The sequence below is a fragment of the Mangifera indica genome, chromosome 1, assembly GCF_011075055.1.
Source record: "Mangifera indica cultivar Alphonso chromosome 1, CATAS_Mindica_2.1, whole genome shotgun sequence".
NCBI lineage: Eukaryota > Viridiplantae > Streptophyta > Magnoliopsida > Sapindales > Anacardiaceae > Mangifera > Mangifera indica.
The window spans coordinates 22,699,952-22,718,006 of record NC_058137.1 but is presented as its reverse complement, the minus strand read 5'-3'; the positions used below and the strand labels follow the sequence as shown (position 1 = coordinate 22,718,006).

The window sequence follows — 18,055 nt, the reverse complement described above, 5'->3', positions numbered from 1 at the left end:
TTCTTGCAAAGTTTGTTGTATAGAATTCCTAATGACTTAAATAGCATTAAATACTTTTGCTATTATTTTCATAACTTAAAATTAAAACATACCAGAGTTAAATTAGATTAAACTCTTAAAGAGGAAAATTATAAACAATAAATTATAGTTTATTTATAAAACGTCCCATGGATGAGATAACAATTTGTTTTTTTTTTAATGGAAGAATCAAACTTATATTATATCATACAAATATATCTAGTCTTTAATGTTATTGAAGATTAATGATATGAAATTTTTGTTTTAATTCGGAAATGATGACCGGGATCATTTTTGGTTGAAATGGATAATATTTTGTTGATCAAACTTTGTTTTTTTAATTAAAATAATTAAATTTTTAGATTTTTTTTACCGAAAGGACTAAACTTATAATATATCATACAAAAATAGGTCTAACCTCTAAATTTGTATTATATTTTTCCTACAACTTATTTATTATGTATTATGTTTATAGTTATTAATATCTTATGATATATAATATATATTATATAATATAATATGATACAAGTGAAAAATGATACATATCATAAGGTATATCAAAAATTGGTATTATATGATAGGTGTATCTTACAATATAATACATATTATCGATATAGATTGATACATATTTTTTAATAAGTAATGACATGGTGCGATTGTATTTAGTAAATTTTATAATTTTATAGGGTGTTTATAATAATTTCAAAAATATATAACAATTAAAATTTTCAATAATTTCATTATCATTATTTTTAAAGGGATGTATCTTGCAAACAATATAAAAAATTAGGCTTTATGTATATAATATGATATATTATTCGAAAACTATGGTTACATTTGTTTGAAACTTTTCAATTGGAAAGATATTTATTGATGTTAAATCTTATTTTCTTTTATATATTTTGTTATTTTAATAAGATATGATAAAAAGGTATAAAGGTTACAAATTTTGCTATCCATCGGATACCATAGATTTGTGGAGTCGAGAAATACGAAGTTTTTTTATGATGACTTTATCCAACTCTCGATCTCATAATTTAGTTTTTCAAAGGATCATCCGAACATTGGACCTTCCATTTCAATCAGAAAGTTGACTGTCATTCATACCTCAAGTTTCCTGAAAATAACTTGATCAATTAAAGCTATTAATCTCTTTATTTTGTTTTTTTAGAAGTTCATCCAAATATTCATCCTTCCACGTCAAGTAGTAAATTGAATGTTATCCATAACACCCTTCAAATTCAAACAGATGTTCAACATCCAACCAATAATTTTAAGATAACAATCACACCTACCAATAATTTTAAGATAACAAAATGCCCAATTTCATATGGACATTGACCTTAATCATTAAGTTAACAAGGTATCAATTTGTTCACAATTAGCACAAATGCTTAAGACAAAATAATATATAGAAAGATCGAGATAGCACTGTTACAGTCTGAAGCCACAAAAATAGCCGAGAAGAATTAGTATCACGACGAAAAATAGTACACAAGCACATTGGTTACATATATTAACACCGGTGAAATGTGTACAAATCGTAGGCAAATACAAAATTAAAAAATCTATCAACAAATTTTGCTGCAACCGAGAGACTTTCATAGCTCTGAGAGAATGGCGGGGATGTAATGAGATAACTCTGCAGTGAGAGACTGAAATCCATTCACAAGCTGTGTGTGGAACTCCTGGTCTTCCTCTCCAATGAGTCGAAAGTGTACTCGTATGGCACGCTTGCAGACAGCCATGAATTCGAGGAGTGCAGCAATGAGTTGTTGCAGTTCCTGTGAACGTAGTCTTGTTGCTGGCTCACCAGATAGGAAGGCTGTGCAAACACTCAAAACTCCACTGTTTACCTGAATACACATCGCTTTTGGTTAAACAAGAATGATATAAACTTGCAATAAAAACCAACCCAACAACAACATAACTTACTTGAACTGCAACACTGCCTTGAAGGATTCTTTGAAGACTCTGGAGGCGTGGGAGTTGATCACCTTCAGAACTGCGAGGCTCTTCAAGCTCATTTCGTAGAGCAGCTGTTCGAGTTTCGATCATCCCAATTGCATTTTCCACAGGAGAAAATTCAAGGGATTCAGACTTGATCACCAAGAGCCTATTCACTAATGCTGGGAAGGAACCTTCTGTCTCAAGAACAGTCCGCCTCTTCCACTGATCTTCAAGACCGCCTTGGGTCTTACCATTTTTTGTGAACGGAGTATCAAACAAAAATCGGTCAAAGACACGGGCACGGACACTTCCAGTGGAAAGAGAGAAGATTCTTTCCCTTCTGCTCCCCAGATCTTCATCTTCCATGACTGCATCAACAGCGGTTATTTGTAGGTAGCAGACTCCAGGCTGCAATTCATCTGCCTTCACTTGTCTTGAATCTGGAATAACATGCAAAGTGTGATTGCCATCCATCCTGGACTCGTATATATGACTAAGCTTCTCCATTATGTCACCTAATCGTACATCACGGGGTTCACGGTATACGTATTCCTTCCTGTCCAGCTTCCCAAATTTCTCACCATAAAATCCAACTCTATAATATGTAGCATCAGTAAATGGGATTGGGCTTGATTCCTGTTCCAGGATTGATTCATAGATGTCAGTGAGTAATGTGTGGCATTTAGCCAGTTGTCCATACGCTCTCCTGCTTTTATATACAGGAATAACAAGTTCTAGAATGCTAGCACAGAAATGATAGAGTTCAGCTTGAGAAAAAAGCTTATTTGCCAGCTGTAGGTACTTCACAGCAGAGTCAACAGTGAGCTTTGAAGCACCATAACCCTCCACCTCAGCTGCAGAGGCCTCTGCAGTGATTTCACTACTCACTATGGGACAAATTTTACGAAGAGCGGCCACATGGTCTTTGCTCCAAACACCATCATTTCTTGCCACAAGGGCCTGCAGTGAATATACCAGAAGATAAGTTAACATGGACAAAATACAGATAAAGAATCACCCCAGCAAATTATTGGATTAGCTATTCAGAACGCAGAAAGCCCAATTCTTAGGCCAAATCATTCAAGCAATGGAGTTTGAACATATTTAATCAATTGGAATCTTCCAAAATATGCAACAAATGCCAGTAAATCACAAGATCAGAGTAGTAAAGAAACTGGATTCAGAGTTTTAACAAGAGCCATTGTAGTAGTTCATTTTATGTCCGACAGGCAGAGGATAATCCAAGTTTTCCTCATCCAGTTGCATGTGTAGCTAATATATCATTTTGCAAGAAATATTGCACTTGGCAGTAGAAAGTGGAAACTTTGTTTTGTTAAAAGGAACTAGAAACTATCATATCCAAACACCATATTCAAATTTAAGGAATAGCAATACTCAGATCACCAATAGAGTGTTACTTAAAAATTTGCACTCCAAGCATCCAGTATAGCATCCTACCTGCATGACAACGCCCGCAACGGCAACAGCACACTGTGCTGCTTCAGCCCAAGACTGCATTTCCTGATGTGCTTCACATAAATGGAGCAACCACATTATATGAAGATCCGGGACAGGAGCAAATGCCATTGCAAGTTTATAGAAGCTTTCCGCAGCTGCATATCTATCCATGGTCATTACAGAGACCTGAGATAAAAATAGCAACAGGCCAGTAAGTATTAGTTCAACATAGCATACACATTCCAGATACAAGCAATATGGCAATATGCAGGTATGTACAGTGCCCGATTATGTTTTGGGACCAGGAATATATTCTCTAAACAAATTCGAGGAACAACATTTCTTAAACCTGTCACCGCTATCTGAACATATAACAAAATTACAAGTAGATTCAGGCAAAATAAGTAGTATAATGGCATACAAAAATCATAATTAAAGCTGCTGGTTCGAAGATGTGAACTGCCACACAGTTAGAGAATACAAGAACCTAACAGATAAGCCAAGCAGCACAACATGATTATAAAGAAAACATCAATGACCATTTCCCATAGCTGAGCCACAACAAAGGCAGTACAGACAAAATGAAACCAAGTATGACTAAGGCACAGACAGGGAATCCACAAAAAGGAAACAACCAGCATTCCTGCACCCTTCTCCAACTAAAAAAAGGCAGGGTCTCACTGCAGACACACAAGTAAAACTGAAATTTTATATGAACTTACCAAAAGTGCATGTTCCAGGCTAGCATCAAGGGCCAGAAGAAGACTGTCAGACAGATATTTCACTTCCGACCATGACCACCGATTCTCCGAAAAATTTTCCGGAACAGCAAATAAAGCATCCTCAGGAAGTCCACAATCCTTAAGGTTAGGGCACTTAGATTCATCTGCCATTTCCTCCAATGATTTTCGAAGCCGCCTAGCTTCTCCACTCTCTTCTAGTGTTCCGTCAGATTTCAATTGAGTTACTTGCACTTCAGACATGAGCTCAGACAACGTGATAGTCAGCATAACCCTCAGCCTTGCAGTTTGCATAAAATAGAGAGAGCTCTGCAGAAAAGAAAGAAATAATACACATAGGTTAGTTGAACAATGGTAGCGGTAGCAGTAGCAGCAGCAATTCTTTAGATCTGAAAGAGCCTACCCTCACAAGTATCTGCAGCCCAATAACAGCCCTTTTCCTAATGCTTTCATTACGGAAAACTGCCAACCGAAGAAGATGGAATGCAACTTGCTTCAAGAAGCGGTCATTCTCCCTAGCCATTAGTGTTGCCCCATGAAGATCAAAAACACGATTGAAGATGGGAAAGAAAGCTTTCCAGAAAGAAATTGGCTGATTCCGGGAGAAGAAGCTCATGATTATTGCTGTGATGCAATCAAGTTTTCCATAATCGGTGGCAATGCCATGCGAAGCTGCCATCATGCAGAATTTCTCAGTTATTTCCAAAACCTGAAGACTTACAGCAGCACTCAAATTTTCTTCCCAAAGTTCCTGAAGTGGATGTAAAGACTATCAGCTTCCAAAAGCAACAAAAAAGATTGAATAAATCTAGAGAAAAGCTAGGATAACTTAAGGAATTGAACAGAGCAGTTACAGCAATCAAGTTAAAACATGACGTTTTGATACAAAGCCATACCAACTTCTGTCTCAAAATTGGGTGCAAGGATTCTCTTAGTGCCTGTGCTGAAGCTCCAATCCTCGAAGATTGTGCCTGAGCAAGAGCTTCTCGCAGTGAATATGGCTGGCTAGGGGAGCTTAACTGAGAATTCACCCTCTGCCACAAGTAACTATTTTCAGGGGTTCCCTGTGGCTGCATTAGAAAATTTGAAGAGGTTTGAGTATAAAAATGAAAGAAGACAAGAAGACGAGTTGAGAAACTAATCACTAAAGGAATTTAGTGGCTGACAGATAACTTCACAGCAAGCGGTAAATACAAGAACCAACCAAAGAAAAAAAGGGAGAAACCTTTAAATTCTGAGATAAAGAGCACTCAAGATAATTGACTCACTCTGACTTCTTGTCTTGAAGCCTCAGACAAGTAATTGTTGATTGCAGGAGAGAGTCTATCTGAGTACTTCGGAGATGAAGGGCCCTCACCAACAGGGCTGCGAGAACTAGTACCCAAAAGCATTCCATCAGCCGGTTTTTTGTGCTGTAAGATATATCATACAGACTTAGTTAATGAGTAACAAAGAACAGCAAGCAATAGTACCATGAGAAATACATTTAAGATGTGAAAGAAGAAATTGTTTATCATGAGTTTCAATATTATACAAATGTACACGGAAAGCTGATGAATTCCTGTTGTTTTGAATGTGAGTGTTCATAATAACTAAATACCAAGAAATACAGCGTGATATGATTTACATGAAAATTAGCTTAATTTTACAGTAAAATCATGAGACAAATCTAAAAGCAAATTAGCCCCACAACCAATTTTTAATCTTGAAAATAGCCAAAGCAGAAATTTATATATATGCTAAACTCAAATCATATCAATATTGCCTTTAGCAATGATGTAAATAAGAAAAAAGTACATAAAAATGAACCTAAAAGACTCAGTCACATGACTAGAATGAAACTTGAATGATCAAATTAAATGCAACCTCAAACAGAATCAGGCATTCCTCCATAAGTTTGAAAAACAATCTGGTTCGAGCTATGCTTTGCTTCCAAGCTTTCACTAGTTCATCATCCAGATTCCGCACAATTTCCAATACAACAATTAGAACTTCACGCTTCTCAACAGCATTTAGATTATAAAAGACAGGCATTTCATCGAGAATCTGCACAGATCACAAAATTCATTAAAACAAATTTAAAGAAATTTATTTCCAGGCAGGGTGACAAGCACTAAGTCATTGCAGCCACCATATTTCCTCTTCTCATAATATCATATGGTCTAGCACCAAATGGCAATTATTAGAGAAAAGTGAGCGAAGAGATTTAACCAAGTGATGCATGAGTTGGCATTGTTTAACTCCTGTCTTTAACTTTACAGTATATTAAAAGAAGTATTTTGCCCAACTTTTAAAAATTGGAGTTTTTCGCACCAAAAGGGGAAAGGAAATAATGACAGCATTGTCATGATTTTGTTTGTTCACATTCTCATGCCCTAACTTCCACTAGCAATCAGAAGTTCTTTAGGAAACACTCCAACTTAAAAAAAAAATTCATTTATATTTAACAAAATATTATAAATATGCTAATCCAATACTGTTACTGTCTACATCGACCACCTTCAAGGTAGATTGATAAAATGCAGTGTTATACCCCATGTTATGAGTTTTCTTTTTCCAGAATTTGAATGCACAACATATTTGTTATGCTAACATCACATTGTTCAAACAGTGTTACTTCAGTATAGAAAAGATATATTCAGATACGTAATTCAAGTATAGATGCTTGTTTATGCCACAGAATATTCCATTTAACTTTGCATTTTTGCAAAACGCAAATGAAGATACATATAACCGGAAGACAAGTTTTTAATGTAAGATACCAAGACAAAAAATTTTGATGACACCATGTACCTGGCCAATAAGTGGAAAATATAACTGAGCAATATACAGCTTATCGTCACGCTTTTGGTATCGAGCATCGAACTCATGCTTGCACAAAAGAACTACTAATATTCTAGCTGCCTACACTCACAGAAAGCTTATGTTACAACAAAATAAACACGATATATATATTTCACCAGAGAGGTAACATGCTTTTTTCTCTTTAAATTGGATACCAGAAGAATAGTACTATCTAGATATTAAATTGAATCATAGCCAAGTCCAATCTAAAATTACAGAACTCACCTTTGCTCGCTGAGACAAATCATCATGATCCCAAGTTAGGAAAAGCTCTTGTATCAAGATGGATGAAAGGTAGTTCCTAAACATTAAAATGCACTTAGTCAACCAAACAAAATTAACTACAAGCCATCAAATAAGAAAAATGATAGCTTCTTGCAATAATTAGAGTAACTGAGCGAAAAACCACAGATTATAAAATGCATATTGAACTTATAAGCTCTTGAAACACCAAATTTACCATATGGAAGTAGCAAAAGCATTAATGAAGAAAAAAGAGCGCAGAAGATATTAATTGATTAATTACCTATCTGAAGGGTCTCTTCCTGGCATTTCCACATAAAGATCATGATCACATATAATCTGCAAGAATATGAGCTTGCAATCATGCAGAACTGACTGGCATACCCCAGAAAACTTATCTAGGTACAAGGACACCTGCAATGGTACAAGATTAATTGTGTAAACACTCCAGCTACAATTCTGATCTACTTGTGCTGAAAGGAGGTTACAACACCAAAATATTGGGGACAAATATACCAGAAACAGTGAAAGCTTATTTAGTTGGATTTTATACAGTAAGTGGCTAGCAAACAAGGATTTGCATTATCATCAAAACTTGTAAAGGTGGCAGCTGTTATAGTCCTCATAAAGTCATTGGATCTCATGTGTTTGACCTGTAATAAGTTTTTCAAGCTTACTGATGTTGTACCAAAGCTATGTATCAATATCTAATGGTAAATCTCTTATTGAGATGGAACAATAATAATAATTGTGAATATAATATTACATCTAGACATACATCCATCAAGTGAGCATGTCAGCAGATGTAATTTAAGCAAGGCAATTAGACAAAAAGCATACCAGTTCAAAAACTTGCCGAGGTTCAATAATGGACAAAAGATCATAGCAAAAGAAAGCCAAGCTACTGTTTAAGCGTTTTGCAAGGCTTAACCCTTTCTTACAACGCTCATGCACTTCTGTAAGAAGGCAATCATACAGCTGCATTATGCATCTGAATACACCATCTCTCAGTTGCATTGGGGGGGCATCTTCACCTATATCATAAAGTAAAAACTATATAAAAATGTAGAGAAAAAAATATCAACAAAAAATTAATTAAAATTTTATTTCACGTTACAGGATTTTGACTGACATTTAGCATATTGAATGCACCTCGGAAGATAAAATTGATGTAACATAGAACAAGAAAACACATACTGAAAGGAATGCATCAAAGTGCCAAGAGAATTTCAAACAAACACACTACAGAGCAATCAAATCGTGGAACAAAAAAGAGCTTTCAAAATCAACTGAAGATATGTGAATTTAAACAACTAAAACTACTTAATGTTGCCATGTAGGAACAGATAGGCTTATATTAATATATAGACTGATTTAGAAACAAAAGATAAAAAGCATTGCTTTACACAATACTAAAATCATCAAAGCTACTTACCCCCAAAAAAAAAAAATCAAAGCAAATGTTTGGGATGATAAAATGAACTTTCCTAGTTTTTGGGCCTACCTAATGGAAGACTGTGATAGAAAAGACGTGCCTGCTCCAGTGCCATCGATTTGACAACTAGCTCAAGGAAAAACCAAGCCATTGCTAGAACATCATCATATACTGGTCCTACACGGTATCCCTTAGCCTGCAGAATACTCATTGATCAGGGAACTGTAAAGAAGAAAATCAGTCTTAAACAATCTTTTTTTTTTATAAGACACAATAAGCTTTTTAAAGAGAAATTTTCAGTATACCAGCACTACCAGAAGGTAAAATCATGACGGCTAGAGAATACAATCAATGGCAACAATCATCACATCAGACAACAGTTTTCGAATTTCCTTCATTAAAAAAATTAATAAATTAAAAAGGAATAAAAGCAAAAGGAATGCCCATGAAATTCATTTGAAACCAGAACCCAAAGAAGCAATCATAAATTTCCAAAGATTACATTCCCCAAAAATACTACTTGTTGTATGTGAATTGCTCAATCATATGTTAAGGGACAAAAGAGGAAGACAAGAATAAACACATTTAATCATGATTGTGATAGGGATAAGATAAAGCTTATTCACCAAAAAGCATTAGCATAGAATACCTTACTGCGAGCCAAGCTACCCCACACTGTGGACAAACCAGGATAAACAGGAGGTTGACGACCACCAAAGTCATCAAAGGCATAATCTAAATAGTTCACAAGAAAAATATTTCGCTCAGCATCATCAACTGACTCCTGCTGAACCCTACACAATAAAATTAAGCACATGGTCAGATACAAAATTTAAAATGCAATAAAAAACAAAACATAAAAGGCTAGCCCAATCCACTTGCTTTTTTACAATAAGAAAGTAAAGAAACTGCATTAATAATCATTCAAGAAGCAACTCCAGTGTAAACCAGCAAACTACTACCACTACAAAATTCCTGAGGGGTATCCAACTTATACAAACATAGCCCAGAAGCACCTATCGAAAACTCAATATTTGTATCATCTCCTTCTTAAACCAAAATAAAATTTATCCATCCAAAATTAACCCAAGACTCCATGCTGATTAAGATGGATGTCAACAAAAATAAAATCTTGAAAAACCAGAGGAGCATCCAAGTTGAACAACAACAGCCTCAGAAAACCTGTCATTAACCGACAATATATAATCCTATTTCTGCTCCAAAATGAAATTTATCTATCCAAAAGCATCCCAAGGCTCCTTCCCAGTTAAGTTGCATAAATAATAAAAATAAAAATATGCATCCCATTGAAACTGAAGGCCAAGATATAACAAATATATGAGATTAAAAAAATACAAAAGCTTACTTAGTTGCTCCTATATCAAATAAAAGCACATGAAGTGGATGTATTGGTACTTGATTTTCATATTCTACAATTCTTATCCTACCAGTACTCAGAATATTCTTATACAAAAATAAGAACTGAAAATTCTTCAAAATGATTATAGTATTATGACAATAAGAGCAGTCTGCCAGACACTAGTAACTGTATATTTCATATATGGCATCCCCAACCCACGTAAATCAACACACTGGAAAGCATACCTAGTTAAGATATTAACCATGGCCCTGAAGGCTGCGACCTAGAGCAACAGAAAAGACAATAGTTAAGATGAATATACATGGCATAAGTTAAAGGAAAGTAATATAGTAACGAAAATTAACAGACATGAGAAGAAAGAACATTACAATAACAAAAGGCAGTCTTAAAATATGCCCTAAGGACATATGATATAATCAAAATTTTGTAATTCTGTAACAATAACCTGTGCACCTACTGCACACATTAAGACCACTACCGAAAGGACAAACTCAGAAATGACTTAGCGATCAGTAACATATTTGTAAAGAAAGCTAAGGCAAAAAGTCATCAGAAAACCTGAAGCGTTTCTCCACCATTGCCTATCAGATGGAGAAGCATATTCAAAACCGGATGAAGAAATTGTAGCAAAGCAGTGGAGTCAACATTCTTCAAACTATTGATTGCCTGCAAGTAAAATTATACAGCTTTGCCTCATTGCAATCCAATTCCACTCTTTTAAAAAAGTAGTAACAAAGACGTGTAATATGAAGCATAGCAAAAAGAGTCCTATTCCTTTTAGATTAAAAAAAGAAATCTCTAAAAATTACATACATAATGCAATAGTGAGACCATCAAAGACATACTAATATTACCAAAAGAATCCAGAAAGATAACAAGTTTCCATATATTAAAACCTCCTCACTGTCCAAGCCTCAGTCCCACCTCTTTGCTGCACAATTTTTTTTACATAATAACTTTGGAAAGGAAACTACTATAATTATTTCTCTGCAATCCATTATTTCAAACTTTAGGATGTTGCTAAGCCATGACTGATAAAAGATAGTACTTGAACTCCACATTGCAGCTATGATTGCAACAAATTCCTAAGGAGGAGGCACACCAACACACATAGATACCATTATACTACAGCAGGAAACTGCTTGGCCTTGACCTTTTCCTTACTAATATTACTTGATTCAAAAATTTTTACAGTAAGGGAACATCAATTTTTTCAGCTTTAACATCTCCCTTCACAAGCAAGACATGACTTAAACTATATCACAAGGTCCGCAAAAACAATAACATACACCAACAAAACTTAATGGGGGATTATAGCATAAGACCACTTGATTGACCTGTCCCTGATACAATGCGATCGCTAGACCAAAAATTTCAGGAGCTGATAGGTAATGTCTAGCATAATATATAAGCCCTCACAGGTTGCATTTATAAGTTTGTATATAATTAATATATATGTTAACTGGGGACAGAAATAATGAGATCAATTATAACTTAAGAACACTCACAAGAAAGATAAACAAGAATGCACAAAAAGAAATGAAAGAAAATGCAATAACCAAAAGAATACCTCCAGCAGTTCAGAACCCCAAGGTGGGCTTGTTCGAAGAGTGTGTCTATCATACTCAAGAAAGAAATCCCTAATCCGTTCATTAACAGGGTACAAAGATGAACAGAGCCTTAAGCGCAATTTAAAAGCAGTTTTTCCATCTTCCAGATAGTCCAGCCTCTCCTATCAAATGATAATAATCATAAGAATAATCCAGAAGATAAACCTAAATTGCCAGCCCATATAATCAAAATAAAAAAGTGCAGGCTCAGAATAAAATCATCTTATCAGTGAAATGAAAATTATTCCACATAAAATAGAAGGGTTTCCAGCCCCATAAGACCTCAGATATTGTTTATGAGCAGCAGCAATAGTAGCCAACCTCAGCTAAACTGATAAGACTATTTCAATAACTCATGCAGGAGAAATGCATAAATAGAATTGAAGTCTTACACTCAAACAACCAAGGATGAAATCGATCAAAATTAGTTAGAAAAGTGAAATCTTAACAGTTTACTATCACCCTACCCGTTTCTACTCTCTTTTTCTTCTTCTTTTTTGCCCTTGCTTAGTTAATTAAACATTAATATATGGATGATGATCTAGCCATTTCATAAACTCAGGCTAATTTTGATGTGCAACAAGAGAAATAGAAAGAGCAAGAAAGATACATAAAATCAGAAATAATATTTTCAAAAACGTCTGATAGCATAAATAATGAAAATAATATAAATTGATTATATCCAGCTCAAGCATACCTTTCCCGAATCCTGGAGATAATGTGGAACCAGTTCTTTTATTATAGGTAAGGAAATTTCTGATCGCAACCTGAGAATAATCATTACATTATAGCTATTAACATCAACAATGGTATTTCAAAATATAATTAATAGTTAAGCTCTTAAAACAAGTAATTGGCAATGATCATGTATTTGAAATGATTCAAAGTCAAATAATAGCTCAGCAAGATCAAATTCTTTCATGCTACTTTCTAAAAGTCATGAGTGCCAAAGGACACTACACAACTTGTTATGATTTTCATCAGTTACGATCTAGACATTAACGTTGATTCATTTCCTATAAAGTTATAGGATTAATGATTATTTAAAAGGGATCAGAGCCAGGTAAACCAAGTGTTTGAAGTCCATGTTCCTTCCTTTATCTTTTTTCGTCTTTTCTTTTGGTTCAAAAACAAAAGAAAATTAATATTAATGAAAGAAAATATATATTTTTTTTGTAACGTAGAACCCCACCCAAGCCAAACCACCCCTTCAGGACAAAGTCAATCACACTAAACAAGTCAAACCCCAATCTAGTGACCAACAGCACAAGGAAATGAAACACAAAATAAAACAACATACTATTATTTAAATTACAACACATAGCACAAAAGGACCTGTGTCAGAATTCACGTAGTACATCCCAAACATTAAAACTCCAAAAAAGAAAAATAGAACCCCAGTGAAAAATTACAGCCACTTCTTCTAACTTGCTATGTGAGTCACTGAAGCATACCAAAAGTTAATTTGCTTTAACATATAATAAAAAAATATATAAGCAATAGCAAACTGATGGTGCACTAGAAAAAAAAAGGAAGAGAACTGTATAATTTAAGTTCTTAGACAAAAAAAGAAGAAAGATCAAATATAAGGAATATACATACTGAGCATGAGTAGACAATGGAAGTGCGGCATATCCAATAACTACCTGTTAAGCGAATGAACAAAATGATCACTCCTATAGAAAATACAGGAAGATTGACAAAGCCCCAGATCATTTCAAAGAGAAAAATAATAGTAAAAATTAAGGTATAAGGGATGATATAGCATGATGGATCTTTTAAGAGGATAATACAAGCATAACTTACAGGTTTTGGAGCTTCTAGTTTTGTCTGCAGATCAACATGGAAGAATGTGAATAAAAGGTGATGCAGTGGTGTCCATATAGCAGGCAGTGAAACTTTAACTTCATCATGGTAGTAAGCAACCCTAGCCCCAACAGCAACTTGTGTGTGAGCCCACTTCTGGAGTGACACACCTGGCTCCCTCGGATACATTGCCTACTCATATTAGTCACACCACTAAAACAAGTGAGAAGAAGTTCAGAAAGCAAACAACTCTTAATTTGAGTAGTAATAAACAGGTTTACCTCCAGAGGCTGTCGACGAACATCAGCATCATCCTTCCGTAGTTCAACCCGAATGAACAAGTTCCTCTTCCGACTCAAACTTACACTCAAGGGATATACGTACAGACAATGAAAGAGTTGCAAGAAGGGCTCATTTCTTGTTGTGGTGCGGAAATCAAAAGCTTGAAACTGAAATTTCAAGGTGTGAGAGTTGATGGGAAGTTCCATCCATATCATAATTCTTTCAGCAAACAAAATACATTAATCAAATGGACATTAGATTATGGACTGAAAATCTATCAGACAATACATAAGTGGGTGCCTTCAGCATTTTAGAACTTGAATAAAAAAGGAGACCCCACTTCAAAAGGGTTTTGATGGGACCCTACGTAGTCATGTTCCTTTCAATACATGTAAGAAATGGCATATTGACCATGAGAAGGAACAAAACTTGATTCATCCATGAATCTTAGAAAATTTTTAAATCGTTAGCACAAGAGAATGATTGAACTGACCTCAAAAGTGTCAACTGTTAGAATTATGTTAAGGAAAGAGAACAATCTTTTAAGAAAACCCTGCATTAAATGAAATTTTTGGAGAAAAATATTCTAAAATTGCCAAAGCATCTTGATCACCACACTCAAACTCATATAGTTCACTTCTTTATGTTTACCTAGTCAGGAGTGGAACACAAAAAAGCATCAATCAACAAATCAATTGATGCCGAAATTTACACATGCCATAAGCCAGTAAGGTTTGTATCAACTTCCAAAAGAAATAAAAGAAAATAAAAATAAAAGATACAAACTACAAACTATTTCTTCTGTTAATGTGTTGAACAAAGAAGTCAATTACCACTTAAGATAGGCTAGTTAAGAAGTACTAACACAAGAATGGTTTGCACTTACATCATCAGCATTAAAATCTGGAGCATTTGACCCATTTCCAGAAACTTCTTTCCTGTCACCGGAAGTCCACTTAGAGCTGCTAGTCAGAGGCCCATCTGAACCATTACTGGGGCACTTAGCAAAAGTCGAATCTGTAACTCGGTCCCCTAGATCAATGGAATCATTTGTCACACTGCCACTTTCTGATATGTTCTCAAAATCAGCTTGGTCTGTTTGATGCTTCTCGATTTCCAATCTTAAAACACCTTTTACCGGTTTGTGAACTTTGCGTTTAGGATCCTATAATTGTTAGAAAAGGCCAAAAGAAATAGAATATTAGTAGATGCCACAGTGACCAAAATAGAAGCATTGAACACTCTAGCGAGAATGAAAATGAAGGCTCAATGAAACAAGGCCCAAAAAGCTATAGTGATATATTCCACACTTCACATATGATCAGATATATGTGTATGTGTATATAAGAGTATGATTGATGTGAATCAACCAACTACACTAGATGCTAGCAACAATTTGATGCATAGACTATAAGCCAGAATATACAAGGGCATTACAATAGTTAAAAAGGTAAAAGAGCTGACCACCACCACACCTGAAGTGACTCCTCAGTATAGCTTTCCTTTACTTTATTTAAGTTGGATATTTCAACTACAATGGAACTTCCACTTGAATATCCCAACTTCCCATCTAATGTGATCTTCGAAATGGGCTCAAACATACCCTCGTGAGAACTAGATCCAGACACACTGGTAGCAAGAGGACTGCTAGGGGAAGCAGATCCACCAGAAACAGCACCAATGTTGTTGTCAAATAATGGAACAATAGCCCAAGCAAAGGACTCTCTGTAAGGCATGATCCGAGACCACACCTGCAGTTTCTGCTTTTCTCTCTCTGACAAGTGCACCTGTTCAGATATCAATAGGTAAACAAAATATAAAATCACTTTACAAAGGGATATAGTGCATACATTTTGTAAGAAAACACATAGATTTGTTTCAGTTTGCACAAAAAACTTCAAATCTCTAATTTTTCTACAATGCTCTTTATCTCATAGTAAAAGAGTTTAGGGGCTAACACACCTTACAACCCAAAAGAATAATAAATGAACAAGTAAACAAGAAACAAAATATCTCTTCCAACCAGCATCCTTTATTCAGAAACAAAAGATCATAAAAAGTTCTGAAAAAAAGCCTCACATAAGTGGTTCTTCCAGTTAATGAACAACAAGAAAGAAAAGTAAGGATGTTATTGGACATACCGGGTCTTTGCGTGAATAAACAGACGGGGTAACTCCCCCTTCTTCTGAAGCAGGCCTCTCTAACTGGATTAGCAGACAAATGGATGCTGATGGAGCATCTAAATAGAACATACCACGAGGTTCATATGATATTTTAGCCTGCAATTGCAGGAGGAGACAGTATAATATCTAGCTATAGAGTAAGCAAAAATCAATTGATTATAGAAATAAAGACGAGCTAATGGATTTGATGGCTTACATCCTGCATTTCAGATGGTAAAACTCGGAAATAGAAATCCTCAGACAATTTTTCTCTTCTCTCCCTATTATGCAAGCAAATTGTACCATAGAAAGGCTCTGCAACAAAGAGACAGAGCCTTAAGTCAAATCCCAAAACTTTTAGTAGATGCCAAAAAAATACAGAAACTCACCAACTAGCCCAGCTTGAAATGTTAGAGACAAAACTTTCACAGAGATCTTCAACCCACTAAGAGCACAATCGAGGATACAGGAGGAACACTCAGATAAGATATATAAATAAATTTTAGAACAAAACACTGGAAAAACTGCAATAAAACATAAGCTGCGCAAAAAGGATTTAGACCTGCCATGGTGTGAAATAGGGGTTTCAGGAGTTCTTTGACCAAATATCATTGATCTCTCATTTTCCCAGTCAAAAGCAGGTTCATAAGCAGGGAGAGGAGATTGACCAAAATGCTACAAGTACATCAGAAAGGGCAAGTTAAAATCACAAGAAATGAACATATCTTCAAAATCACAACGTGGAAGAATAAAGAAATTGTAAGGTGAGACAATAAAGAAGATACTCCAAACACCAAACCTTTGACACATCTGCAGCATCCGAGTATTGTCTTCCAGAAGTACTTGGCATGTCATCATCAGTTCCGTCCTCAGCCTTCCCTCGTCTAGCACTGGCAAGTCGAGCTTCTGAATAAAGAAACATGTCAAAATCAGCTCACAAACACCAAACTTCAACAACAGACAGACCGTAACCTACACAACAGAAAACAAAACAACTACCTGTCTCAATATCAGTGTCAGGCCCCTCAAAAATCTGATTTCGAAAAGATGGAGGGCTAACGCTTTCATAATGACCATACTTGTGTTCATCCTTAACCCAATCACTTCTATAACACTGAAGCAGCTCACTCAGATGTGGCCACTGCTCTAAATTCTCATCAAGCTGCATTAACCATCACCAGCACAAACACAAACATGTTCTTAACCTAAAAACTCAATTCACTAACTCACATTGCAACAAATAATTAACAATAACCTTAACAGTTTTTTTTTTTTTAAAAAAACACTCACCATGGGGTCCAACTTGAGATGAGCAAAAGACTGGCGAGGTATCCTCCTAAACCGGCTACCTCCTCCCCCACCACCACCAGCAGCTCCGCTGCCGGAGCCGTCCATCAAACGAACTTTTCCAAACAAAAGAAAAACAAAAAAAAAAACGCGACTATTGTAAAAATAGCTGAAAATGCAAGTCAATAATTCGAAATTTCGGCAGATCTGTGAGAGAAGAAGAAGCTAGGGTTTGAAGAGAGGTACATTTCGCGAGTTATGTAATGCGATGTGAGATCTCTCGGTAGATTGAAAACAACAATTCACCAAACGCACCACCCCTACGTCAAAACCGCCAGAGTGCGTGAGCGACAGAGAAGAAAAAAGAGAACGAGAGAGAGACTTGACTCACTCGCTACTTGAAACTCAAGTAGACGACAGACACGAGTCAAAACGAGTCCGAAAATGTTTGGCCGGGTGGAGGACCACGCTTTAACTCGGGTGGTTAGAAATAGTACCGGCCCAATCTCGTGATCGCCGTTGGATTGGAATCTTAAAATGTTCCGGAGATTTTAATTACGGAATAATCTTTTTGTTTGGATGTGTCGAAATAATGTACTTGCTTTAAGTATAACTGTGGGATTCTATCGCTGGTTGGCTGCGAGAGTCTGTACAATACGATGTGGTATAAATTATGTGTTTTTTAAAATTAAAATTTAAAAATTTTTAAAATCTAATTAAATTATTTTAAATTTTAAATCAAACTAAAAAAATTTAGTTTACAATCTAGTTTAAGCCTATTAAAATTATTTATTTTTAAATATATTATTTAATATAAATAATTGAATTATAATATTTTA

General features: G+C 35.3%; 1 protein-coding gene across 1 annotated transcript; it reads right to left on the bottom strand.

Annotated features, from left to right (window-relative positions):
• Nucleotides 1–1,412: 1,412 nt before the first annotated feature.
• Nucleotides 1,413–17,678, bottom strand: LOC123193253 (guanine nucleotide exchange factor SPIKE 1). Its single transcript, XM_044606112.1, has 31 exons — nt 17,463–17,678; nt 17,220–17,332; nt 16,929–17,091; nt 16,729–16,835; nt 16,492–16,604; nt 16,319–16,374; nt 16,147–16,244; nt 15,909–16,046; nt 15,243–15,554; nt 14,654–14,932; nt 13,767–13,934; nt 13,486–13,677; nt 13,282–13,325; nt 12,377–12,446; nt 11,640–11,801; nt 10,628–10,735; nt 10,294–10,331; nt 9,338–9,482; nt 8,758–8,884; nt 8,094–8,287; nt 7,537–7,667; nt 7,236–7,311; nt 6,960–7,070; nt 6,033–6,212; nt 5,435–5,578; nt 5,063–5,236; nt 4,570–4,917; nt 4,149–4,475; nt 3,427–3,612; nt 1,954–2,928; nt 1,413–1,874 (listed from the first exon to the last, which is right to left on the bottom strand). The coding sequence occupies exons 2-31, from the start codon at nt 17,322–17,324 to the stop codon at nt 1,620–1,622; spliced, it is 5,526 nt and encodes a 1,841-aa protein (XP_044462047.1). The 5' UTR covers nt 17,325–17,332; nt 17,463–17,678; the 3' UTR covers nt 1,413–1,619.
• Nucleotides 17,679–18,055: the final 377 nt, after the last annotated feature.

Coding starts and splice junctions, on each gene's coding strand:
- LOC123193253 (XM_044606112.1), bottom strand. CDS start 17,324: ATGGACGGCTCCGGCAGCGGAGCTGCTGGTGGTGGTGGGGGAGGAGGT. Junction 16,047..16,146: donor TACCATCTGAAATGCAGGAT/GTAAGCCATCAA, acceptor CTGCAATTGCAG/GCTAAAATATCATATGAACC. Junction 12,447..13,281: donor CCATTGTCTACTCATGCTCA/GTATGTATATTC, acceptor GATTATTCTCAG/GTTGCGATCAGAAATTTCCT.